This window comes from Salmo trutta, chromosome 22 (assembly GCF_901001165.1).
Source record: "Salmo trutta chromosome 22, fSalTru1.1, whole genome shotgun sequence".
Taxonomy (NCBI): Eukaryota; Metazoa; Chordata; class Actinopteri; order Salmoniformes; family Salmonidae; genus Salmo; species Salmo trutta.
Window position 1 is genome coordinate 48,282,908 of NC_042978.1, and position 27,626 is coordinate 48,310,533.

Below are 27,626 nucleotides of genomic sequence, written 5' to 3' on the forward strand. Positions count from 1 at the left end.
TTACTCATCTCATATGTATAGACTGTATTTTATACCATCTATTGCATCTTGCCTATGCCGCTTGGTCATTGTTCATCCATATATTTATATGTATATATTCTTATTCCATCCCTTACTTAGATTTGTTTGTATTAGGTCATTGTTGTGGAATTGTTGGATCACTTGTTAGATATTACTGCACTGTCGGAACTAGAAGCACAAGCATTTCATTACACTTGCAATAACATCTGCTAACCATGTGTATGTGACAAATAAAATTTGATTTGATTTGAGGCTCTATGTGGAGACAAGGCCTCTCCTGGGTGATTTCCTGCCCTGTGGGTCCTCTCATGCCTTTCTTACTCTCTAAAACCAAACCCTAGGCTGTTAAGCCAGAGCATTTTAAAAATGGTGGGAGGCAAGGCGGATGTCTGGATAGATTATACCTCTGTAGCTTGGATGTCTGGATGTGAGCCAGCTCGACAGGTAGAGACTAGTCTCCCTCATACTCCGTATTCCCATCATTTTTACAGTTAAACCCCCCCCCCCCCCCCCCCCCCCCCCCCCCTTAAGTATCTGCTAGTGTGCAGACATTGGCTGAATCAGGTTCACAAAGAGAGAGACTATACGGGCCTGTGCTGATGCACTATGTTATGTCTGATAGACTAGACTGACTGTTTCATTGTGCTGAACTCAGGGAAAGGGATAGCAACATACTGTGAGAGACAACTGCTACGGAAAACACTGTGGATTTGGACTGTCAGAACCCGAGGTGAGTTTGGGAACCTTGCGGCTGCTGTTTATAACACTGAGCCACATACTAGACGACTTTACCCCTCAGAGTCCTCAGGCAAGAATCAGCATTGATTGATAGCTGCAGATATGTGATATGAATTCAGGTGCAATAGGGTGTACAATAAATAAAGCTATATCTTTAATTCTATAGCTACCACCAAAATGTGTTCTGGCTGTACTTAATCAACAGTAATTACAGTTCAGAACTCAGCAGTGAAGTTGTGTTGGTTGCTTTGTTGTAGATGAAGTTCATGTCATACTATGAACTTTTTTTTTCTCCAAAGAGGCTACTGTTATTTTTAGTCAAATGTTTAGATCCAAGGACACACATGAAAACATTCACTTTCCCTGCCTATCTTATCTCCTGTACTACTTCCTTAGTGAGCGTATAAAAGAGATGCACCCACTGGGTCCATGGACTTACTGTTATTAATCCTGTCTGTGTGGTAGGGTGTAACAGGGCTTTGTGTATTACTATGCTAATATCCTGTCTGTGTGGTAGGGTGAAACAGGGCGTTGTGTATTACTATGCTAATATCCTGTCTATGTGGTAGGGTGTAACAGGGCTTTGTGTATTACTATGCTAATATCCTGTCTATGTGGTAGGGTGAAACAGGGCTTTGTGTATTACTATGCTAATATCCTGTCTATGTGGTAGGGTGAAACAGGGCTTTGTGTATTACTATGCTAATATCCTGTCTGTGTGGTAGGGTGTAACAGGGCTTTGTGTATTACTATGCTAATATCCTGTCTGTGTGGTAGGGTGAAACAGGGCTTTGTGTATTACTATGCTAATATCCTGTCTGTGTGGTAGGGTGAAACAGGGCTTTGTGTATTACTATGCTAATATCCTGTCTATGTGGTAGGGTGAAACAGGGCTTTGTGTATTACTATGCTAATATCCTGTCTGTGTGGTAGGGTGTAACAGGGCTTTGTGTATTACTATGCTAATATCCTGTCTGTGTGGTAGGGTGAAACAGGGCTTTGTGTATTACTATGCTAATATCCTGTCTGTGTGGTAGGGTGAAACAGGGCTTTGTGTATTACTATGCTAATATCCTGTCTATGTGGTAGGGTGAAACAGGGCTTTGTGTATTACTATGCTAATATCCTGTCTGTGTGGTAGGGTGTAACAGGGCTTTGTGTATTACTATGCTAATATCCTGTCTATGTGGTAGGGTGTAACAGGGCTTTGTGTATTACTATGCTAATATCCTGTCTATGTGGTAAGGTGAAACAGGGCTTTGTGTATTACTATGCTAATATCCTGTCTGTGTGGTAGGGTGAAACAGGGCTTTGTGTATTACTATGCTAATATCCTGTCTGTGTGGTAGGGTGTAACAGGGCGTTGTGTATTACTATGCTAATATCCTGTCTGTGTGGTAGGGTGAAACAGGGCTTTGTGTATTACTATGCTAATATCCTGTCTATGTGGTAGGGTGTAACAGGGCTTTGTGTATTACTATGCTAATATCCTGTCTATGTGGTAGGGTGTAACAGGGCTTTGTGTATTACTATGCTAATATCCTGTCTGTGTGGTAGGGTGTAACAGGGCTTTGTGTATTACTATGCTAATATCCTGTCTATGTGGTAGGGTGAAACAGGGCTTTGTGTATTACTATGCTAATATCCTGTCTATGTGGTAGGGTGAAACAGGGCTTTGTGTATTACTATGCTAATATCCTGTCTGTGTGGTAGGGTGAAACAGGGATTTGTGTATTACTATGCTAATATCCTGTCTATGTGGTAGGGTGAAACAGGGCGTTGTGTATTACTATGCTAATATCCTGTCTATGTGGTAGGGTGAAACAGGGCTTTGTGTATTACTATGCTAATATCCTGTCTATGTGGTAGGGTGTAACAGGGCTTTGTGTATTACTATGCTAATATCCTGTCTATGTGGTAGGGTGTAACAGGGCTTTGTGTATTACTATGCTAATATCCTGTCTATGTGGTAGGGTGTAACAGGGCTTTGTGTATTACTATGCTAATATCCTGTCTGTGTGGTAGGGTGAAACAGGGCTTTGTGTATTACTATGCTAATATCCTGTCTGTGTGGTAGGGTGAAACAGGGCTTTGTGTATTACTATGCTAATATCCTGTCTATGTGGTAGGGTGAAACAGGGCTTTGTGTATTACTATGCTAATATCCTGTCTGTGTGGTAGGGTGTAACAGGGCTTTGTGTATTACTATGCTAATATCCTGTCTATGTGGTAGGGTGAAACAGGGCTTTGTGTATTACTATGCTAATATCCTGTCTGTGTGGTAGGGTGTAACAGGGCTTTGTGTATTACTATGCTAATATCCTGTCTGTGTGGTAGGGTGTAACAGGGCTTTGTGTATTACTATGCTAATATCCTGTCTATGTGGTAGGGTGAAACAGGGCTTTGTGTATTACTATGCTAATATCCTGTCTGTGTGGTAGGGTGAAACAGGGCTTTGTGTATTACTATGCTAATATCCTGTCTATGTGGTAGGGTGAAACAGGGCTTTGTGTATTACTATGCTAATATCCTGTCTATGTGGTAGGGTGAAACAGGGCTTTGTGTATTACTATGCTAATATCCTGTCTGTGTGGTAGGGTGAAACAGGGCTTTGTGTATTACTATGCTAATATCCTGTCTGTGTGGTAGGGTGTAACAGGGCTTTGTGTATTACTATGCTAATATCCTGTCTATGTGGTAGGGTGAAACAGGGCTTTGTGTATTACTATGCTAATATCCTGTCTGTGTGGTAGGGTGTAACAGGGCTTTGTGTATTACTATGCTAATATCCTGTCTGTGTGGTAGGGTGCAACAGGGCTTTGTGTATTACTATGCTAATATCCTGTCTATGTGGTAGGGTGAAACAGGGCTTTGTGTATTACTATGCTAATATCCTGTCTGTGTGGTAGGGTGAAACAGGGCTTTGTGTATTACTATGCTAATATCCTGTCTGTGTGGTAGGGTGTAACAGGGCTTTGTGTATTACTATGCTAATATCCTGTCTATGTGGTAGGGTGAAACAGGGCTTTGTGTATTACTATGCTAATATCCTGTCTGTGTGGTAGGGTGTAACAGGGCTTTGTGTATTACTATGCTAATATCCTGTCTGTGTGGTAGGGTGCAACAGGGCTTTGTGTATTACTATGCTAATATCCTGTCTATGTGGTAGGGTGAAACAGGGCTTTGTGTATTACTATGCTAATATCCTGTCTATGTGGTAAGGTGAAACAGGGCTTTGTGTATTACTATGCTAATATCCTGTCTACGTGGTAGGGTGAAACAGGGCGTTGTGTATTACTATGCTAATATCCTGTCTATGTGGTAAGGTGAAACAGGGCTTTGTGTATTACTATGCTAATATCCTGTCTACGTGGTAGGGTGAAACAGGGCATTGTGTATTACTATGCTAATACAGTAGTCATTGGACTGGCTCTTGGCGCAGTAATTGTCTAATTTTGTAGCAGTGTTTTTAGATATTGACAAAGCCACTGAACTTTTGCTTTCATTTCATCTGATATCAGTATTGTATGGTATGACTACCGTCCCAAGTCCAGACACTCAGTACAGACACTCAGTACAGACACTCAATACAGACACTCAGTACAGACACTCAATACAGACACTCAATACAGAAAACTCAGTACAGACACTCAATACAGACACTCAGTACAGACACTCAGTACAGACACTCAGTACAGACACTCAGTACAGACACTCAGTACAGACACTCAGTACAGACACTCAGTACAGACCCATCCCAATGGGAACAGAGGTCAGTTCAACGTCTAGTTTGGATTTACATTAGATTGAGTTGTTAACTAACGTTTTAATTCAACGTGAAATCAAGGTTAAAAGTTCAAAGTTGGGTGGAAAAAAAAGACAAAATGGCCTTACGTTGATGACTTTTAGCAAATCCATTCGGTTTTCCACATTGATACCACATCATCATATGGATTTTTTTTTGGGGGGGGGGGTTGAAATCACAACCAGTATTTGCACAGTGGGATTGTATCTGTTTTGATCCACTTGATTTCTATCAAACTGTGCAATGTATTTTTTCAGACTACATAAATGGTTATGTGAAAGTGTGGTCTGGAGACGGGGCTTGCAAGTCCATTCGTAATTGAAGATCTATTGTCCTTCTCTGTTATGTCTTGAACCTAAAATCTAATTAAGACAACAACAAAAAAGTATGTTTGGCCATAGAGAAGGGACTTATTTTAGCCTTCGTCACGAGTTTTGTTTTGTTTTGTTATTTAACAGTCTTTGAGCTCCGTAAATGAGAATGAAGCCATTGACTTACAGTACCAGTCAAATGTTTGGACACGCCTACTCATTCCAGGGTTTTTCTTTATTTTTACTATTTTCTACACAAGACTTGCCTAAAGCTCCCCAGTACCAGTTGAAAAAATTTATGGAAGTACTGTATATATGGCTTAGTAGAAAAGTTATTTTATATATACACAATCACCCGACCTCAACCCAATTGAGATAGTTTGGGATAAGTTGGACCCCAGAGTGAAGGAAAAGCAGCCAACAAGTGCTCAGCATATGTGGGAACTCCTTCAAGACTGTTAGAAAAGCATTCCAGGTGAAGGTGGTTGAGAGAATGCCAAGAGTGTGCAAAGCTGTCATCAAGGCAATACTTTGAAGAATCTAAAATCTAAAATATATTTTGATTTGTTCAGCACTTTTTTTTGGGTTACTACATGAGTCCATATGAGATATTTCATATTTCATGTCTTCACTATTATTCTACAATGTAGAAAATAGAAAAAGTAAAGAAAAACCTTTGATTGAGTAGGTGTGTCCAAACTTTTGACTGGTACTGTACGTGCGATATCTCTGTCAAATCCAGCTACAGTATTTGTTTGCCTTCAGCTCAATGCACTTACCGTTCCTACATGTACATGTATTTTAAAAGTGAGAGGAATACAGGGGCTCCCGAGTGGCTCAGTGCTAGAGATCCTGGTTCGAGTCCAGGCTCTGTCGCGACCGGGAGACCCATGGGGTGGCGCACAATTGGCCCAGCGTCGTCCTGGTTAGGGGAGGTTTTGGCCGGCAGGGATGTTTTTGTCCCATTGCGCACTAGCGACTCCTGTGGCGGGTCGGGCACAATGCACGCTGACACGGTCGCCAGGTGTACAGTGTTTCCTCTGACACATTGGTGCGGCTGGCTTCCGGGTTAAGCGGGCATTGTGTCTAGAAGCAGTGCGGCTTGGCTGGGTTGTGTTTTGGAGGAAGCACAGCTCTCGACCTTCACCTCTCCCGAATCCGTATGGGAGTTGCAGCGATGGGACAAAACTGTAACTACCAATTGGATACCGGGGAGAAAAAGGAGTAAAAATAAATGAAATAAATAAGAAAATATTTACAAAAAAGGGAGAGGAACGAGGAGTTTTCTCTGGGGTAGTATGTATCTAGCATCTCAGAGTAGGAGTGGGAATCTAGGATCAGGTCCCTCCCGTCAATGAAATATGTGATCTAAAATGAAAACTGATCCTAACTCAGCCCTCTTCCTCTGAGACGATTCATACATATGGCTTCTCTACACAAAGACCTATTCACAAAAGTGCCGGCTAATTGCTTCCGCAGATGCAAAACTCCATTAGCTCATTCTGAGGGAACTAACCCAGCTGTTCACACCCAGCCACACCAGGCCATTTCACAGTTAAATTCCTCTGTTATTAGCTTTTAATTGAGGGTAGTTGGGTTGGAAGCTCCAGGCTACCATAAAATGTTTACCGAAAGATGTAATGTCTCTGTTTACATCCCAAATGGCACCCTATTCCCTAGCTAGTGCACTACTTTTCACCAGAGCTCTATGCACTACATAGGGAATAGGGTGTGATTTGGAACGCATCCTATGACTGTCATTAGAACAGTTGCCAACAAGCAGGGGCAGGGTGAGATCGGCTGTCTGTTACAGTTCCTGGTTGTAAAACTGTGTTGACTGTACAGGCCACTTGCAGGTTTCCTCTGTGGAACTTAGTGGGGGAAGGGACTTTCTGTCCTCTTTCAAATTTGTTATTTAAAAAAGATATATATATATATTTAACCTTTATTTAACTAGGCAAGTCAGTTAAGTCTTCTTTAGAATGACGGCCTACCAAAAGGCAAAAGACCTCCTGCGGGGACGAGGGCTGGGATAAAAAATAAAAATACACTTAATATAAATATAGGACAAAACACATCACGACAACAACATAGCAAGGCAATAACATAGCATGACAGCAATACCTATTGCTACCTACAATACCTACAAAGACCCAGTCGCTTCATACACGGAGACAGTCACCTCATACACTGAGCCAGTCACCTCATACACGGATTCAGTCACCTCATACACGGATTCAGTCACCTCATACAGGGAGCCAGTCACATCATACACGGATTCAGTCACCTCATACACGGATTCAGCCACCTCATACACGGATTCAGCCACCTCATACACAGAGCCAGTCACCTCATACACAGAGCCAGTCACCTCATACACAGAGCCAGTCACCTCATACACTGAGCCAGTCACCTCATACACTGAGCCAGTCACCTCAGACACTGAGCCAGTCACCTCATACACGGATTCAGTCACCTCATACACGGATTCAGCCACCTCATACACAGAGCCAGTCACCTCATACACGGATTCAGTCACCTCATACACGGATTCAGCCACCTCATACACAGAGCCAGTCACCTCATACACTGAGCCAGTCACCTCATACACTGAGCCAGTCACCTCATACACGGATTCAGCCACCTCATACACAGAGCCAGTCACCTCATACACTGAGCCAGTCACCTCATACACTGAGCCAGTCACCTCATACACTGAGCCAGTCACCTCATACACTGAGCCAGTCACCTCATACACGGATTCAGTCACCTCATACACGGATTCAGTCACCTCATACACTGAGCCAGTCACCTCATACACTGAGCCAGTCACCTCATACACTGAGCCAGTCACCTCATACACGGATTCAGTCACCTCATACACAGAGCCAGTCACCTCATACACAGAGCCAGTCACCTCATACACGGAGCCAGTCACCTCATACACATTGTTTCTTCACATTCCTGTAGGTGTTTTTTGGAGATCCAAAAAGGTCTGCATGGGTACTGAGAACACATCAGGGCTCCTACCAACCTCTCTACTTCCTAAAGGCCCGTTTCCCTTCCGGGTTCCACCCAAACCCCAGCCCAGAAGGGAACGATGTCACGTGGCCACAGACACTGTAACTGTCCTGAACAGGAACACCTGTACAGGTGAAGCAGGGGACCATGGTCAGGAGAAGGGACAACTGACCAGGTACAAGTCCCTACCACCCCTCATCAATAGCCAGGGGGACTCTATTTCATCTGAAGTTATGAACTCTGGCTCTTCCAGGATCCAATCTGCATCTTCACCGACGCCTGCGGAGGAACAATGGGCTTCCATCGGGTTCACACCTGTTCCAAAGCCTTGTCTAAGAGTCGGACCAACACCTGCAGAGGAACAATGGGCTTCCATCGGGTTCACACCTGTTCCAAAGCCTCGTCTCAGAGTCGGACCAACACCTGCAGAGGAACAATGGGCTTCCATTGGGTTCACACCTGTTCCAAAGCCTCGTCTCAGAGTCGGACCAACACCTCCAGAGGAACGATGGGCTTCCATTGGGTTCACACCTGTTCCAAAGCCTCGTCTCAGAGTCGGACCAACACCTGCGGAGGAACAAGGGGCTTCCATCGGGTTCACACCTGTTCCAAAGCCGCCTCGTCTCAGAGTCGGACCAACACCTGCAGAGGAACAAGGGGCTTCCATCGGGTTCACACCTGTTCCAAAGCCTCGTCTCAGAGTCGGACCAACACCTGCGGAGGAACAAGGGGCTTCCATCGGATTCCCACCTGTTCCAAAGCCGCCTCGTCTCAGAGTCGGACCAACACCTGCGAAGGAACAATGGGCTTCCATCGGGTTCACACCTGTTCCAAAGCCTCGTCTCAGAGTCGGACCAACACCTGCAGAGGAACAATGGGCTTCCATCGGATTCACACCTGTTCCAAAGCCGCCTCGTCTCAGAGTCGGACCAACACCTGCGGAGGAACAATGGGCTTCCATCGGGTTCACACCTGTTCCAAAGCCTCGTCTCAGAGTCGGACCAACACCTGCGGAGGAACAAGGGGCTTCCATCGGATTCACACCTGTTCGAAAGCCGCCTCGTCTCAGAGTCGGACCAACACCTGCGGAGGAACAAGTGGCTTCCATCGGGTTCACACCTGTTCCAAAGCCGCCTCGTCTCAGAGTCGGACCAACACCTGCGGAGGAACAAGGGGCTTCTATTGGGTTCACACCTGTTCCAAAGCTTCGTCTCAGAGTCGGACCAACACTTAACCCACACAGCAGAGACTCAGGTAGGACCCTTCATTTATTAAACTATTGTGTCTTTACTGTGAGAGCTCTGGTAAGACTTCCAATGTATTCATTACAGACGGCGCATGAACTTGAAACTTACTAGTGAACACAGTACATTGGCATCTCTAATACTTTGACGGATACAGTATCATGACAGCTTTCTTGTTTCCATAACAGGTCTGGTAGCAGGACATATGGAGGAGCCCTTATGTTTACGCACCAACCCCGTCCAAAGACTTCCTCCCCCTAACAAGCTCCTCCCAACTTTAAAAATAAACAGTATTGTTCAGAGAATGGTCCACATGAACACTGAGAACAGAAACATTGGATACATGGTTGTCATTGACACTGAGGGCTCAGTAGCTGATTTGCATTATACACAGCTTCCAAGAGGCAGCCAGGAGAGGCTGAACACTGCTGTGACAGACAAGCTGAAAGCAAACTGCAGAGAGAAAAACGGATTATTAGAAACCTTGTGGCAGGAACGCAGACTGGTGCAAGAGAGCGGAATACTGCCGTACCTCAACAAGCAAGAGCTGCTGCTACAGGAGGTATACAGTATCATCAGTGTGTTTTCTATACTGTTAGTAAAACATTTATCTAAGCCTTTTTTTTCCAATAGGTGTCTTGTTCATTGTGATTGATTGACACCATTGTATGGATAACTGCATTGGATCTCTCACTCTTTCTCTCTCTCTCTGTCTCCCTCCCTCCTCTCCTTTTCTCTTCCAATCTCTGTCTCCCTCCCTCCTCTCCCTTTCTCTTCCTATCTCTGTCTCCCTCCCCCTCTCCCTTTCTCTCTCTCTCTGTCTCCCTCCCTCTCTCCCTTTCTCTCGCTCTCTGTCTCCCTCCCTCCTCTCCCTTTCTCTCTCTCTCTGTCTCCCTCCCTCTCTCCCTTTATCTCGCTCTCTGTCTCCCTCCCTCCTTTCCCTTTCTCTCTCTCTCTGTCTCCCTCCCTCCTCTCTCTCATGTCCCAGAGTATGTATGAGGTGGTGACAACAGAGCAGTCCTACCTGGAGAGGCTGGGTGTCGCTGTGAACCATTTCATGAAGTCATCTACCCTGCGTCTAGCCCTGTCACCCAGAGACCACAAGTCTCTTTTCTCTAGTATTGCCAAGATCAGGGAGATTAGCCAGAAGTAAGCCTGCCTGTTGCACATTGGGCGCCAATCTAAGGGTGCAAGACTCCATTACTAGTCTTACCTGTACAAAGACCAATGCATTAGCTTGTTGTGCCTTTGAGGACTGATCTGAGAAGATCGTTGTGTTGTCAGATTTTTAGATGCGATGAAGAAGGAGCTAGAGTCTAACCTGCTATGTGACATGCTGTGTGATGTCATCCATCGCCACACCAGCAGCCACTTTGGTGCCTATGTGGACTACATCCGTAACATGCCTTACCAGGAACAGACCATGCACAACCTGGGGTATGTGAAGAAAATTGGTTAATATTGCCTCGGCTCTTTCCCAATTCCTCTTTACTTAAATCCTCTTTCCTCACCTTCTCCTCAAAAGACATTGGAGGAGATGGCTAGAGGGGAGGGACATGGGATGTTCTCATCCAATGCGATTTGTGAAGGATGCGAAGAGAGAGGATGCAAGGAATCAAGGAAAAACTTAATTTAGAAAGAGCCCTGGTCTCAGATGTGCTCATTGCGTGTGTCAGTTGTATTGGTAGTATCACGTTTCGGGTATGATCCAGATGCAGACAGTGTAAAATAAACAAAAGTGTATTTCTAATACAGGGGCAGGCAAATGACAGGTCAAAGGCAGGCAGGGGTCAATAATCCAGAGAGGGTGCAAAGCGTCCAGAACGGCAGGCAGTCTCAGGGTCAGGGCAGGCAGGGGTCAATAATCCAGGTAGGTGGGGCAATGTACAGAACGGCAGGCAGGCTGGAGGTGGTCTTGAGGAGGGCCGAACGGGTTCTCCTCCAAGTTCGACGACAGCGGCGGACAAACATCTGAGCAGAAGGTATGCCGACCTCTTCTTTCTGCTCAGGGAAGAGCTGGGGCTGATACCCCAGGGAACGGTAATAAACCCGTGGCAGAGCAGGGAAGGGTGTTGCGGGCGTATTCGACCCACACAAGCTGCTGGCTCCTGGTGGTGCGGAGACCAGGCAGCGCAGAGTAGTCTCAAGGTCCTGGTTGGCTCGTTTCGACTGGCCGTTGGACTGGGGGTGGAACCCTGAGGACAGGCTGGCTGACGACCCAATGAGGGTGCAGAACGCCTTCCAGAACCGGGACGAGGAGCCAAGGTGCTGTAGCCCCGGGTAAAGCGGCAGTAAAAGTTGGCGAAACACAGGAACCGCTGCAGCTGTACTCTGGATGTAGGCTGAGGCCAATTCATCACCGCTCTCACCTTCCCGGGATCCATTTGTACGCTCCCTGCAGCGATGATGTAACCCAGAAAAGGGATGGTGGAGCGATGGAATTCGCACTTCTGCTTTTACAAAAAGCTGGTTCTCCAGGAGGCGTTGGAGAACCTGTCGGATGTGGAGGACGTGGTCTTGGGCAGAGCGGGAAAAGACGAGGATGTCATCGAGGTAGACGAAGTCGAACCGGTTCAACATGTTGCTGAGAACATCATTAACCAGAGCCTGGAACACAGCAGGGATGTTGGTAAGGTCAAAGGGCATGACCAGGTATTCGTAGCGGCCGCTGGCTGCGTTGAATGCAGTCTTTCACTCGTCCCCACCGTGGAGCGGCTCAAAGGCCGAGGAGATGAGAGGTAGCGGGTAGCGATTCTTCTCCGTGATGTCATTAAGACCTCGATAGTTGATGCACGGGCACAGGGTTTTGCCCTTCTTCTCCAAAAAGAAGAACCCTGCACCGGTGGGGGAGGCAGAAAGACGGATCAACCCAGCAGCTATGAACCCAGCAGTCCACAATGTACACTACCGGTCAAAAGTTTTAGATCACCTACTCATTCAAGGGTTTTTCCTTATTTTTCCTATTTTCTATGTTGTGGAATAATAGTGAAGACATCAAAACTATGAAATAACACATATGGAACCATGTAGTAACCAAAAAAAGTGTTCAGGAAGAGGTGAATCGGCAGCCTTTGGAGACTCTCGGAGGAACTTGGGTAGCCTCGGGTTCTCTCGGCAACGGAGCCGTCAGGGATTTCCGGGATACCTCAGAAGCGAGGTGGATTCCTTGGACAGGTGAGTGAAATCGAATCTCCTCTCCTTCCTTTCTTCCTGTAGTCGCCCATCGATCAGAATGGTCAAGGCGATGAGCGAATCGAGATCCGTCGGTAGTTCCAGGGCAGCAAGCTCATCTTTTACTTCCTCCGAAACTCCGTGCAGGAACATGTCAAACAGTGCTTCCGGGTTCCAGGCACTCTCAGCTGCCTACATCCAGAACTGAAGTCGTCACGCTGTGGGAGCCCTGCCGAAGCTGGAGTAACTTCCGGGCAGCCTCTTTCCCAGACAATGGAGCATCGAAAACCTTCTTTACCTCTGCTACGAACTCCTCCAGACTGTTGTTCCCATACGCCATAGCCCAGGCGAGAGCCCTCCCAGACATCAGTGTGATGAGGTATGCTATCTTAGAGCGGTCCGAGGGGAAAGAGAAGGGCTGCAGCTCGATGATGAGTAAACACTGAGCGAGAAACGCCCGACAGCTGCCCGACTCTCGATCGAAATGCTCCGGGGGAAGTAAGCGGGGGGACGGCACTGCAACAGCCGGGTAACCGAGGGGCTGGGAGGTTACCGTCGTGGTAGCCTGCATACTAGACAACCCACAAAATTTCTCCAGCAATGTGTTCAATGCTTGGTCGTGGCGTTCGGCTAAGGTCTGCAACTCCTCGTGCCTTCCAATGGTGGCTCCTTGGGAGGAGAGGGCGTTGTGGAGCTGGTCCGAGTCTGCTGGGTCAGTCATGGCGAGTTCGTACTATCACGTTTCAGGTATAACCCAGATGCAGACAGTGTCGAAGAAACAACAGTTTATTTCTAATACAGGGGCAGGCAAACGACAGGTCAAAGGCAGGCAGGGGTCAATAATCCAGGGAGGGTGCAAAGGGTCCAGAACGGCAGGCAGTCTCAGGGTCAGGGCAGATGGGATTCAATAATCCGGTAAGGTGGAGTAAGGTACAGAACGGCAGGCAGGCTCAGGGTCAGAGCAGATAGGATTCAATAATCCAGTTAGGTGGGGTAAGGTACAGAACGGCAGGCAGGCTCAGGGTCAGGGCAGGCAAAACGATCAAAACCAGGAAGGACTGGAAAACAGGAGCAGGGAAACTGACAGGAACAGGGGAACAAACACTGGTAGGTTTCACAAACAAAACGAACTGGCAACAGACAAACAGAGAACACAGGTATAAATACACAGGGGATAATGGGGAAGATGGGCGACACCTGGAGGGAGGTGGAGACAAGCACAAAGACAGGTGAAACAGATCAGGGTGTGACAGGTAGTGGGACAGGACAGAGCATTATTGGTACTGTAGTGTATTATGCTACAACAGAGACTTTGTTTATATCTGTTTTGTAACTCTAATGCGTCCCTGAGCAGGAGGGAGAACCCCCAGATCATGGAAATATTAAGGAAGTTACAAGACGACCAACGCTGTTATCGTCTGCCCCTGAAGTCCTTCCTGGTCCTTCCCTTTCAGAGGATCACACGACTCAAGATCCTCATAGAGGTGAGAGGTGTAGAGATGTTACATTGTACCCTATTAAGTAAATATGACCTGGTATTGCCATTATGCAAGATAATGCAGATTCATATTGACTGTACTCCTGTTCCTAGAACATTTTGAAGAGTACAGAGCGGGGGTCAGAGAGGCAGGTGTCTGCAGAGAAAGCACTGAGAGCACTCATAAAGGTATACAACTTTTCACCTATTATTACCTATTATTACGGCCTCTCTTTTAAATTGCATATTCAACAACTTCCAAAAAGAATTTAAGCTGAAATTGGGATTTTATTTTAGGAATAAGGCCTGTTTTTCTTTTGAAACCAGAAGGAGGCTAGTATCAGCTACATTTATGCCTTTACTAGACTATGGGGATATTTTATATGTGAATGCTTCCGCTCAGTGTTTGAGATCAATTGACACCCTTTACCATGGCACTTTGAGATTTATTTTAAAATGCAAAACCTTTACGCACCACTGTACTTTGTATACCAGGGTTGGCTGGCCTTCTCTAGTCACTCGTAGGCTCAGTCACTGGTATACTTTTATTTACAAAGCCATTTTGGGTTTACTACCATTTTATTTGGGCAGTTTTATTGTTCAGAAATGTGGTGGGTACTCTCTTCATTCGCTGGACTTTTTCCTGCTAACTGTTCCAAATGTCTGAACTGAATTTGGTAAAAGGGCTTTTATGTACTCTGCACCATCGTCTTGGAACGCCTTACAAAATACTTTTAAACTGGAAGAACTTGTCCCAATTGGTATTTTTAAATCACTGATGAATGATTTTGAGACTGATTCCCTGACCTGTCAATGTTTTTAATTTGCTGTTTTTGATTTTGTTATACTCTTGTGAATTCTATGGTTTTTACTAGATTACTTGTAGTTTTTCATGTTGTTTGTCTGTAATTTTTGGAATGACTTGGTGCTGCCTATCTTGGCCAGGACGCTCTTGAAAAAGAGATTTTAAATCTCAGTGAGCCCTTCCTGGTTAAATAAAGGTTAAATAAATTAAAAAGAAATACAATGCAATTAAGGCTGTTGCGGTGACCATATTACCGCCACATTGGTGGTCACGAGTCATGAAGGGAGTCAAAATCCACATGACCGTTTAGTCACGGTAACTAGGCTTCTCCAAGCTCTGATGCTGCTGATGGTCATTAGTAGCCTACCAAACTTGCTAACTGCACTCTATTGTCCCTCTAATCACTCTGACATCAATACAAATGTAATCGAAAATCGAATCAAACACTTCATGAGAGCCCATGAACTCATGTTGTGCAACATTTCTATAGGCTATGCAATTGCGCGAGAAAACAGAGCGATGGCCTCCATTAAAAAGAGGAGGTTCCCATCAGCATTCTATGGGCTAGGCCTACTATATTTATTTCTCAACTTTCCTAATATTAAGCACATTGCTTATCTTTACTACAGGACGATAGCCTGCCTGGCTGGCATGAAAATGAACCACGGAAAAGCGTCCTTCATTCGGTATTTAAGTGCATAGATGACAGGTATTTTTTCCAATGCCCCTGTTTGGAGAAAGGTGCATGATTATGGTCCATTCTAAATCCAAACAAATTTCACACATATATTATTTAGTACATGTAAAGACAAGATTAAATCAAGAATAGTCTGATGGGTGACAATAAAGCCTATCGTTTGTGAATTATATATTATCACTTGTAAATGATGCCCAGCGGTAAAGCAAGAAACAATGCCTTTTTTTGTGTGACTTTTTCTAATCATGGTCACACACCTCATGTAACCTAGCCCATAGGCCTATATGTTTTGATTTGAGGTTTGTATCACAACTAAAGTGGCCAAATAACTTCTTAAAATTTAGCACATTAATCCACTTTACAAGGGGTGTAGAGCCTAACTGGCATACATAAGCACCGTCAACTACTATGGGGAATAGTATATTGACATAGTGCTAGTGCTTTTGCTGTTCGTTAGGCCTACTCATCTTGTTTGCTGACGAAAAGTAAATGTGGACAGTTCTTCCAATATGCACCTCGGAATTGGACAAGGACGCACGCAGTTGTGCGTCCCCGATGTGTCTTTCTTCACTTGTAGCCTGTGAGAAAGACCCGATCACGTGAGCCATGTGAGTGAGAGGTGCTTCTGAGCACCTTCCGGGATGAAGGGCACAATGCCACACTCTGGGTCAAGGGCACAACCGCCACTGGTCGCCAAAAGCATGGATCATTTTAGGGTGCATTACGGCCACACAAAGGGGACGTTTGTCTCTCATCGAGTCCCATCGAGTCTCGTCATTCAGCCTTACAGCGTATTAAAAATCTAAACATATAGCCCAACGTTTGTAGAACATCTAAAGTTACATTCATTACTTTAAATGAAGCATATAGGAGGACCTATTTCTTTATTAACCCGCTCAACACAGAATAGCCACATGTGTTCACTCCCTCATCGTTTGGAGAAAATATCCTTTGTAGTTTATTCAGCTTTGTTCACTTGTATTCTTGTTACTATAATTTAAAATAATGCCACAGAATTCTAAGCACATCTTGACTGCTAAATGAACTAGTGTAGCCCACAGCCATATGGTATAGCCACATCAGGAATTAACATAAGGACAACTCAGAGTATGTGATTCTGTTCTTCTGAAATAGACAACATTTTCTTCATATCATAATGTTTCTTTAGACCTGTCTAAAATAAATAAGGGATTTATTGTGACGGTGTAGGCTTTATTAAATGGATTTATTAGACTTTTTAAAATGTAGATGTTCCAAAGGTCTGTATCAGTGGCTTGTAGGCTGTGTGTGGAAGCCAGGAGATGCTAAATGTGTTTATGTTAATTAACATGAGACCGACATTTATTTGCTTGACAATCACCGGCTGATGAAATTTTCGTGACCGCCACAGCTCTAATTACAATACATTATAATATTAGACACACGGGACGAACACAATTTCCACCCAATGGCATTGAGCGCATCGTGCCCTCTGACCCCACAGGTAGTTGAGGCCTGCAATAGGGAGGTGGGGAGGATGAAGATGATGGAGGAAATCGTTCACATCGCCAACAAAACTGAGTTTGAATGCAAGGTGAAAAAAAATGACTAAATATACGATTTTGATTTTCAATTAAGTAGCATTAAATGGTGATAAAGGATAAATCAGTAGAGATCCGAGAATGAGATTTAACTAGAACTCTTAATCAAATCTTAAACACGTGTATTTTTCCCTCTTCAAGGCCCTTCCCCTGGTGTCTTCCTCTCGTTGGCTAGTGAGACAGGGGCAACTAGCTCAGCTGTCAGAGAAAGAGAACATCTTTGGTCACCGGAAGCTCTGTCACATCTACCTTTTCCTCTTCAATGACCTACTGCTGGTGACCACTAGGAAAAGGTCTGTGGTGGATGTATCATTACATTTTACATTTACATTTTTAGTCATTTAGCAGACGCTCTTATCCAGAGCGACTTACAGTAGTGAATGCATACATTTCATTAAAAAAATGTCTCCGTACTGGTCCCCCGTGGGAATCGAACCCACAACCCTGGCATTGCAAACACCATGCTCTACCAACTGAGCCACATGTATCATCTTACACTTACTATACAGTCTCCGTTTCAGTCTCAAGTTACAATACCACTGACTGTTATGATGTTGTTGTGCCTGATATCAAAATGTTATTGTATCTCAGCATGGATCGGTTTGTGGTGCGGGATCATGTCCACCGTTCCCTGATAGAGGTGAGTGAAGGACTGGAGGAGAAGGAGGATTTGGTGTGTGCTTCACGGGAGAGGATGTTCTGCCTAGCTCTGCTGAAGAACCAGAGGGGAACAACATCTCAGTTCTTGCTGCAGGCCTCCACACAGTGAGTTTACCACATATCCTATAGATCAGCAAAACCACATCTTTAGTTCCTGCTGCAGGCCTCCACACAGTGAGTTTACCACATATCCTATAGATCAGCAAAACCACATCTTAGTTCCTGCTGCAGGCCTCCACACAGTGAGTTTACCACATATCCTATAGATCAGCAAAACCACATCTTAGTTCCTGCTGCGCCCACCTCCGAGTGAGTTAGTTTACACATCCTAGATCAGACCAATGAAGCATGTAACCACACAGAATATGTATATCTATGGATCAGACAGGCAGTACTACTACACTAGCCCACATAAAAAATACTATAGTACTGTATACTATGGTATAAATACTGTAGTATTACTATATTTATATACTATAGTATTCACTGTAGGGTTTTTGCGGACATGACTGTATTATACTGTAGTATTTATGGTCTACTATAGTATAAATACTGTAGTAGTAATATAGTTAATTGTTACGCGGAGTGGAACAGGGAAACCCAAGAGCAGACTCAGACGAGGAGACTGGGATGAAGTAACCAAGGTATTTATTGAAACACAGGGGGGAAGATGGAGTGCAGGCCAGGGGAAGCTTGGGGGGGGGGGGGGGTTGCTGGAAAGCAGGTGCGGAGGCTGAGGCTGGAGCGAGAGGGGTTGGGACAGGGTAAGCAGGTCCGGAGGGGAATCCAAGAGAATAGCAGAGTGGGGAATCCAGGGCAGAGTAGCAGGATGACGAGACGTGGGACTGGAGACAGGGACCAGAGGCAGAGCGGGCAGAACCGTAGAGGAGAGGAAAACCGTGTCAGGCAAGGAAAACAGGAACAACAGGATAACAGGAACTAAATAGTAACAAATGGCTAGAAACATTGACTGAGCAGGAAGTGGCAGGACTGAGTATTTGTAGAGGTCTTGATTATGGAACAGATTGCAGCTGGTGGGGATCTGCTCTGACTCCAGCACACCTGTCTCCGCCCCGACACAATCACACACAGAGAGAGGGAGAGGGAGAGGGAGAGAGCACTGGAGGAGTGGCGGCAGGTCAAGGAGACACAGGATGAGCAGTAGAGGGCGTGGCAGTAGCAGATGTAACAGTTAATAGTGTTTTTGTTTTATTATCTTTGACATTGACATACAGTATAAGTAGGGCCTTTTTCCTTGAGGAAACCTACTGGACAAATACAAAAAGAGCACATTTTCCATAACCTCTAGGTAGGTAGAACTGCAGTCTGAACAAATAGTTCAGAGCTTCTGCTCTTTTCTATAACCTGTAGGGAACAGAATATATGATCTATACTTGGCATGCAAGTTTCTCACTTATGGGTGGCACAAATTGGGACATGGGGGAGCGGAATGGGTGGGCTAAAGGAGAAATTAAATACTGTAGTATTACTAGATTTAAAAACTTGTAGTGTTTTTGCAGACACTAGTGTGTTTGCGAAATTACAGTAGTATTTATTGCAACAAATACTGTAGTAGTCTACAGTAAACTGCGAAAATCTATAATAAGTACTACACATGATCGAGGGATACTGTAGTGTGTATTATAGTATTCTACAGTATACTACAGTTTACTACCTAATTCTAAAGTAAGCACTACACAATCAATGGATAGTACAGTGTGTAGTATATCATTCCACAGTATACTACAGTTTACTTCAAAATTCTATAGAATTCTATAGTAAGTACTATAGTATTCTATAGTAAACTGTAGTATTTTTTCATGTGGGATACTCCTGATGACCAGTCGATCGATTGGCCCCATATGGTCTGAAAGAAAGCGATCTCAGCAATGCTTTAAAATAGGCTATCACTGCCCCTTAAAATATTTAATGGTGTCCCTTCATTTTGGAAGTAATGGAAAGTCCTTCTTGCTTTGTGTCACGACTTCTGCCGAAGTTGGTCCCTCTCCTTGTTCGGGCGGTGTTCGGCGGTCGACGTCACCGACCTTCTAGCCATCGCTGATCCATTTTTCATTTTCCATTGGTTTTGTCTTGTCTTCCTTCACACCTGGTTCCAATCTCATCAATTACATGTTGTGTATTTAACCCTCTGTTTCCCCTCATGTCCTTGTCGGTGATTGTTTGTTTGTATGTGATGTGCAAGTTATGTTCTGGTGCGCGACGGGTTTTTGTACCCACTTTTATTATTTAGTATATTTTTGTTTTCTGAGTTTTGTGAGCACTTATTAAACGACTCCGTTTATACCAAGTTCGTGCTCCTGCGCCTGACTTCCCTGCCACCAGCACAAACCCATTACACTTTGGTCTTTCCCAAACATAAAAACATTTGCCTACAAGGGACTTGAACTTAAACATTTTTTTTTTTTTTTTTTACATTTTATCACAAATCAGGGCTCTAAATTGCGACACATATGCATGCAAATTAAGGACCTTAAATTGAGCCAATTTGATACAGCAGAAAAATAATCCTGCAGCAACAGGAAAAGTGAATTATTTGGATTGTAATTAATATATTTTTTTTGTAGGGGTTGATAAATCTTTCTTAAGGGCAAATCAAGTCTGACTTTTTGAAATTGAAATGACAAACTTTAGAAGCCTTTTTAAACCTTGATTACACTTCAAGTTTGCATTTCCTTCTGTGCAGGAAAATTCTTAGCAACAAAAGAGCAATACAATTAAGATCCTACATCTGTACATTTTGCTGTGGGACCTGGAATTTTTATTTTGTAGCACACACCTGGAAAAATGTTCAACCTGATAACAAATTAAATGACAAAATTATATGTGTGCCATTGTGAGCAAGCAAAGTTGTTAAATTTTTATCATAATTGTTTTGTGTCCAGTTTTCTCTGGCTGTTGTTACAATTGTATTATTATTTGAGCAGCATACATAGTGAGCAGTCTATACATTCAGCAACTCTTGGAGGACAGACAGTAAGTTGATACAAACACTTCTTTATTGTTAAATCAACACATTCAGCCTTCATTAGAGATTTACAGTTGAAATTATTAAGGAGACTTTTGTGTTTCAAAATGGTCTCCTATATGGATTAACGACAAATCACAGTGGGAATACACAGCAAAAAAAAAAACGTCTCCACCTCTAAGCTGTAAGACAAGCCATCTCTCCACACCATTCACCCCAGAAGCTGGAGTCCCTCAAGGTGTAGTCCTCAGCCCACTTCTATTCATTATCTACATCTCAGACATCCACCTTCTGTCTGACAAGTAGCACGATTTTGCCGACGGACGACTTCTGCTACTGGACCAGCTCCAAGTTTCCACAAGTAGCTTCCAAAGAAACTCAACATAGAAGAAAGGAGAAAAATGGTGAAACAAAGAGAAACTCAACCCTCAAAAGACACAGTGTGTCCTATTCACCAGAAACGCAAACCAAAGGAACCCATAACTCTCCAAATTAAATAATACAAATAGAAAAAGATGCAAAGTTTCTAGGGGTAACATTTCAAAGCAATATGTTGTTGATGACCCATATTGGGAACGTTGAGAAAGAGGGACGGCAGAGGACCAATCACCTGAAAGCACTTTGTGGAAAGAATGGAGCATCAACGGAAACCATTTTAAAAGTATATTTTAGCTACATCAGATTACTCTTCGAGTACACACTATTCTCCTTGGATCACAGCCTTCACACCACAAATGAACCGACTGCAAAGAATCCAGAACCAAGAAATTAAACTGCATTCAGCAGTGGTGTAAACTACTTAAGTAAAAATACTTTAAAGTACTACTTAAGTAGTTTTTTGGTGTATCTGTACTTTACTATTTATATTTTTGACAACTTTTACTTTTACTTCACCACATTCCTAAAGAAAATGATGTACTTTTTACTCCATACATTTTCCATGACACCCAATAGTACTCGTTACATTTCGAATGGCTAGAAGGACAGGAAAATGGTCAAATTCATGCGCTTATCAAGAGAACATCCCTGGTCATCCCTACTGCCTCTGATCTGGCAGACTCATTAAACACAAATGCTTTGTTTGTAACAGCTATTGTAGAGAGGGGACCAAAGCGCAGCGTGGTGATGAGTGTTCATGATTTTATTTCACTAATGAAACACTCGAACAAAATAACAAAACGAAAACAAACCAACAGTTCTGTCAGGTACAGAAAACTAAACAGAAAACAACTACCCACAAACACAGGTGGGAAAAGGCTGCCTAAGTATGATTCCCAATCAGAGACAACGATAGACAGCTGCCTCTGATTGGAAACCATACTAGGCCCAAAACAAAGAAATACAAAACATAGAATGCCCACCCCACACCCTGACCTAACAAAATAGAGAAATAAACCGTCTCTCTCAGGTCAGGGCGTGACATTGTTTGTAAATTATGTCTGAGTGTTGGCGTGTGCCCCTGGCTATCCATAAATAAAAAAACAAGAAAATGGTGCCATCTGGTTTGCTCAATATAGGGAATTTTCAATTATTTATACTTTTACTTTTGATACTTAAGTATAAGGGCACAAGGCCAGACCCAGATGCAGACACGGGAGGCAGATGGTTTGAGTCTTTGATATTTATACGTTTCCAAAAGGGGTAGGCAAGAGAATGGTCACGGACAGGCAAAAGGTCAAAACCAGTTCAGAGTCCAGGAGGTACAGTGTGGCAGGCAGGCTCGAGGTCAGGGCAGGCAGAATAGTCAGGCAGGTGGGTACAGAGTCCAGAAAACAGGCAAGGGTCAAAACCGGGAGGACTAGCAAAAGAGAATAGAAAAAGCAGGAACACGGGAAAAACACAATGGTTGACTTGAAACAGACAAGACGAACTGGCACAGAGAGACAGGAAACACAGGGATAAATACACTGGGGAAAATAAGCGACACCTGTAGGGGGTGGAGACAATCACGAGGACAGGTGAAACAGATCAGGGCGTGACACTTTTAAGTATATATTAGAAATTACATTTACTTTGATACTTAAGTATATTTAAAACCAAATACTTTTAGACTTTTACTCAAGTAGTATTTTACTCTGTGTACTTTCCTACCAACCTTTCTACTGTTTACTAATAAGTTTATGCTATTTATTAAGTACCCTACCCTAGTCCTTACCCTAACCCAGTTTCGTATCTATATCCTCCAACCCAGGGTTCGCATCCCTCGTTCCTTTTATTAACGCTCACTAACTTGTTGTTACCAATAACATCTTACTAACTTGTTGTTACCAATAACATCTTACTAACTTGTTGTTACCAATAACATCTCACTAACTTGTTGTTACCAGTAACATCTTACTAACTTGTTGTTACCAATAACATCTCACTAACTTGTTGTTACCAATAACATCTTACTAACTTGTTGTTACCAATAACATCTTACTAACTTGTTGTTACCAATAACATCTTACTAACTTGTTGTTACCAATAACATCTTACTAACTTGTTGTTACCAATAACATCTCACTAACTTGTTGTTACCAATAACATCTCACTAACTTGTTGTTACCAATAACATCTTACTAACTTGTTGTTACCAATAACATCTTACTATCTTGTTGTTACCATAATTAACATCGTACTAACTTGTTATTTCCATAATTAACATCTTACTAACTTGTTATTAGCATAATTAACATCTTACTAACTTGTTATCACCACTAACATCTTACTAAGTTACCAACGGCAGGTAGCCTAGTGGTTAGAGCGTCTGGCCAGTAAGCGAAAGGTTGCTAAATCGTATCCGCGAGCTGACCAGGTAAAAATCTGTTGTTCTGCCACTGAACAAGGCAGTTAACCCACTGTTCCCCAGTAGGCCGCCATTGAAAATAAGAATTTGTTCTTAACTGACTTGCCTGGTTAAATAAAGGTAAAATAAAAAATACATGTAAAATAAAAAACTTGCTATTATGACCAACATCTTACTAACTTGTTATTACCAGAATTAACACATTTTTGTTTATCTCTTCACTTCTTATAATCTTTTAATTTATTCGTTTGTTTGAATTAAAATCAGTTTGGGAAACGAGCCAATCACGCTTTTGTGATCCACAAACACTCCATAAGCATCTTTTAATACCAAGCCTTGACTTAACCATGCCCTCCCTCTTTGCCCCCTGCCTGCCTTGCCTCCTCCCTCTCATTTCATGACATGATATTGATAGAAAAGAGCAGAGGCTCTGAACTATCCAATCAGGCCCCAGTCCAGCCAGGCACCTGTAAAATACACCTCAGTCCTGATGAAGGCTGAGGCTGAGTGAGATAGCAGAAGTGTTCACTTCCCTTGAAACCTGTGAGAAGCTTGATTAAGGGAAAGTCACTGGCTTTGCAGTACCGCAGCTTCTGAGTACCATAGACTATAAAGCACAGCTCATTTTTCTGGTGCTAAATAATGTTTGGTGCAGCTAGCTTTTTTAGTTGGCAGCACCAGTGCTATCAATAGAGAAAAATGTTTTAGAGCCCTGAGTGTGACAATTTTACTTCTTGTCTTCCGCTGCTGTAGAGCAGAGAAGATAACTTGGATGGAGGTGTTGAGTCGTCGAGAGGACGGGATGGAAGGAATCTATGAAGAATGGGGTGAGTGTCATTCAGGGACCATATCTTTCTACCAACAGATAACTCAGGAATAAATTACATTGGACCCTGATCGTGTTTTTGCCTCTAAATGGAAATTGCACAGGCCTACTGTACTGTCAGATTATCTCAAAGGCCATGTTGTTTCTCTTCTTTCCACTAGAGGTCAGAACACTCAACTATATACGGCAGAGATTTAGTACAAATTATTCAGGTTCCATAGGCATCCTCAATGTGACTTCTGTTTATTCACTCATTATTGTGTTTAAAACGAATAACAACACATATTATAAGGTGTAATGCACATTTATAAACACACATATTTAGAACCTTAATAAACACGTTGCCTGTCTCAGACTGTCCTCAGGTACGATGCACGGAGGTCTACATAGCACAGCAGCCAGGGGAACTGAGTATACAGCTGGGTGATACCATCAATGTTATACAGAAAACTACTGATGGTAAGTTATGTGGACCAGAAAATCATGACAGTGTTCTTCACTCAGGTACTACTACTACTCTACCGGGTACAGCCAGAGGAGGATGGGGCCGCCACCCCCCCCACCCCCCCCCCCCCCCCCCCCACCCCCCCGCTGAGTCTAGTTCCCATAGAGATCCTATTAAATTACTACAGGTTCTATGTCATAAACCCTCAAAGTACCCGAATTGGGTGAAAATGGCAGCCATCTTGGTCAGGGAGAAATACAAAACCAGTCTATTTGGATTGAATGGCAGTAGAGGCATAGGTCACGCATTTCCTGCTTTTACTCACGCAGGACAATACAAGTAAGGCATGTGATATATCAGAAATTGTATAATGGAATTAAAGTCAACCTAAAATATTGATATATAATTATTAATACAGTTTAAATGGGTTGTATACCAATTTTCTGTAAATAGCCTCTAAAATATATGTAAACAGCCTATAATGTCTCAGATTTAGTTTTCTTTGAATGCTGTGAGTGCTGTTATATGATACAATATCAGTACTTGTTGCATTTACAATTTGTATAAGTCCTATCATTTTGACTGTATTATTTGAACAGAATGTTGGGGGCTCCCGAGTGGTGCAGCGGCCTAAGCCACTGCATCTCAGTGCTAGAGGTGTCACTACAGACCCTGGTTCAATTCTAGGCTGTATCATAAACTGGCCGTGATTGGGAGTCCCATAGGGAGGCGCACAATTGGCCCAGCATCGTCTGGGTTTGGCCGTGGTAGACCGTCATTGTAGATTAAAAAAATATATTGACTAGCTAGCTAATACACATACAGCGCAGATAAATTCTTCACATTCATTGTTTTACACAATATCTTATCACAGCCCTGGTAAACTATGGTTGACCAACTCCCTGACCAACATGGCTGACTTTTGGACCATCATAAGAAGGTTCCATGCTAATATTCTAATTCCTAATTCTAAGATAGTTCTTCTCAAGGTGTATTCCTTCTACAGAGTTTTTCCCCTTGCCACTGTGCTTCTGCTTGCCCTTTGAGGTATAGGGTATAGGTCGGGTTACTGTAAAGCACTTTAGGACAATTTCCTGTGGATGTAAAAAAGGGAAATATAAATCAATGTGATTTTACGGGTTAATTTGCTTTTTCCAATCGCAGTACTGCTTGTATCATGTCTAGCAAGTCCATCTTCATACCCCCCACTAACAACATGTCTCGCTATCCCAGGTTTCTTAGAGGGCAGGAGACTTGTGGACGGTGAGCGGGGCTGGTTCCCGGATTACTGTGCGGTGCAGGTCACCAATGAGTACATCCAGAGAAAACACCTCAGGCAGCGCTACCATGTTTTACAGACTGCCAACCGCATCCTGAACCGACGGCACACTGTTCCCCAGGCAACTGCCTGCTTCAGATAGGAAGGGTCTTTCTGAACGAGGGCTGCATCCCAAATGGCACTCTATCTATCCCTTATATTAGGGCATTCACACCTGATTCTAATAATTAGATGGTTGATAAACTGAATTAGGTTACTTACAACTAGGGTTGGATTGAAAACCTACAGGAGGGTAGCTCTCCAGGAACAGGGTTGGAAAGCCCTGGTGTAAACCTACAGGAGGGTAGCTCTCCAGGAACAGGGTTGGAAAGCCCTGGTGTAAACCTACAGGAGGGTAGCTCTCCAGGAACAGGGTTGGAAAGCCCTGGTGTAAACCTACAGGAGGGTAGCTCTCCAGGAACAGGGTTGGAAAGCCCTGGTGTAAACCTACAGGAGGGTAGCTCTCCAGGAACAGGGTTGGAAAGCCCTGGTGTAAACCTACAGGAGGGTAGCTCTCCAGGAACAGGGTTGGAAAGCCCTGGTGTAAACCTACAGGAGGGTAGCTCTCCAGGAACAGGGTTGGAAAGCCCTGGTGTAAACCTACAGGAGGGTAGCTCTCCAGGAACAGGGTTGGAAAGCCCTGGTGTAAACCTACAGGAGGGTAGCTCTCCAGGAACAGGGTTGGAAAGCCCTGGTGTAAACCTACAGGAGGGTAGCTCTCCAGGAACAGGGTTAGAAAGCCCTGGTGTAAACCTACAGGAGGGTAGCTCTCCAGGAACAGGGTTGGAAAGCCCTGGTGTAAACCTACAGGAGGGTAGCTCTCCAGGAACAGGGTTGGAAAAACCCTGCATGATGCACTTCTTCTGATCAGGGCCAATAGGGCTCTGGTCAAAAGTAGTGCACTATATAGGGAAAAGGTTGCCATTTGGGATGCAGATGAGATATAACGAGTCACTGTCTTGATGTATTTCAGTCAGTTGATAATGTTCAGCTATTAATTTACTCTGAACCTAACTGTTTATGTTTCTTATTTTGTTTATACACATTTTATTTCATTGAACTGACATATGACATAATATCATTATAACTTACTGCAATTTAATTCTTTATGAAAATAAACTACAACGTATGAAATTGATTTGATTAATAACCGCACTATTTCTTATAATAGTCCATATATGAGATTAACCAATTACAATAACTTCCTTGGTTACTTTTCATCCAATCAAGATTTGTAAGGTAATTCCATAAATTCCCATATTCACCAATCGTAAAGGACCTATCAAATACAATCTGAACCAATAAGAGAGCGAATTAGTTGTGTTCTGTCCAATGACAAAGTGTCTTGTGTCTGCGAGCTTTTCCCGGAGACAGATCCAGTATATCGTACTCATTATTGGAGTTCCAGTATTGCAAGACGAAGGACAGAAGGTACGATCTCTTTTTATTTTTTTACGGATTTATTGTTGCAATTTACTGTTGTTACTTTTTTTTGTTGAAACATTGATTTATTAAATGTACTACAGAAAGATACAAGTAACGACCGTTCTGAAGTTAATCAGTGGGGAATGCATGTTTTTATGTAGGCTTCTCTTCGGTGTAACCTAAGTTTTTCTTCGGCATAAATTATAACGAACAGTAAATGTCACTTTTCGAGGCTCTTGATAGCGCAAGTTAAAATAAACTAAGAAGCAATCACAACAATCTCATGGCCACTATAATTAACTTTGATT

General features: G+C 43.5%; 2 protein-coding genes and 1 non-coding gene across 7 annotated transcripts in view; 2 read left to right on the forward strand and 1 right to left on the reverse strand.

The window, feature by feature from the left end:
* The first annotated feature begins 607 nt into the window (after positions 1-607).
* Positions 608-26,121, forward strand: LOC115158867 (rho guanine nucleotide exchange factor 5). 2 transcript variants are annotated; one of them, XM_029708264.1, is made up of 14 exons: positions 608-751; positions 7,846-8,071; positions 8,150-9,150; positions 9,329-9,702; positions 10,129-10,289; positions 10,425-10,577; positions 13,666-13,795; positions 13,903-13,977; positions 16,774-16,863; positions 17,012-17,163; positions 17,462-17,635; positions 24,058-24,131; positions 24,485-24,589; positions 25,809-26,121. In XM_029708264.1, exons 2-14 carry the CDS (start codon positions 7,875-7,877, stop codon positions 25,994-25,996), a joined length of 2,874 nt encoding a protein of 957 aa, XP_029564124.1. In that variant the 5' UTR covers positions 608-751; positions 7,846-7,874; the 3' UTR covers positions 25,997-26,121. The 2 variants fall into 2 exon arrangements, with proteins under 2 accessions (XP_029564124.1, XP_029564123.1); XM_029708263.1 differs by having other exon boundaries at positions 7,846-9,150.
* On the reverse strand, positions 18,772-18,825 carry LOC115159025 (U7 small nuclear RNA). Its single transcript, XR_003868820.1, has one exon. It is a non-coding gene; the product is annotated as a U7 small nuclear RNA (small nuclear RNA).
* Positions 26,122-27,099: 978 nt separating the features above from the next.
* Positions 27,100-27,626, forward strand: part of farp2 (FERM, RhoGEF and pleckstrin domain protein 2) — an 86,617-nt gene continuing 86,090 nt past the window's right edge. Inside the window, exon 1 of one of the 4 annotated variants that reach the window (XM_029708268.1) lies at positions 27,100-27,324. The gene's annotated coding sequence lies outside the window, so the exon portion shown is untranslated. The remainder of the gene's footprint in view (positions 27,325-27,626) is intronic. The other 3 variants (XM_029708266.1, XM_029708267.1, XM_029708265.1) reach the window with 3 other exon arrangements.

Coding starts and splice junctions, on each gene's coding strand:
- LOC115158867 (XM_029708263.1), top strand. CDS start 7,875: ATGGGTACTGAGAACACATCAGGGCTCCTACCAACCTCTCTACTTCCT. Junction 10,578..13,665: donor CAGACCATGCACAACCTGGG/GTATGTGAAGAA, acceptor GTCCCTGAGCAG/GAGGGAGAACCCCCAGATCA. Junction 17,636..24,057: donor TTGCTGCAGGCCTCCACACA/GTGAGTTTACCA, acceptor CCGCTGCTGTAG/AGCAGAGAAGATAACTTGGA.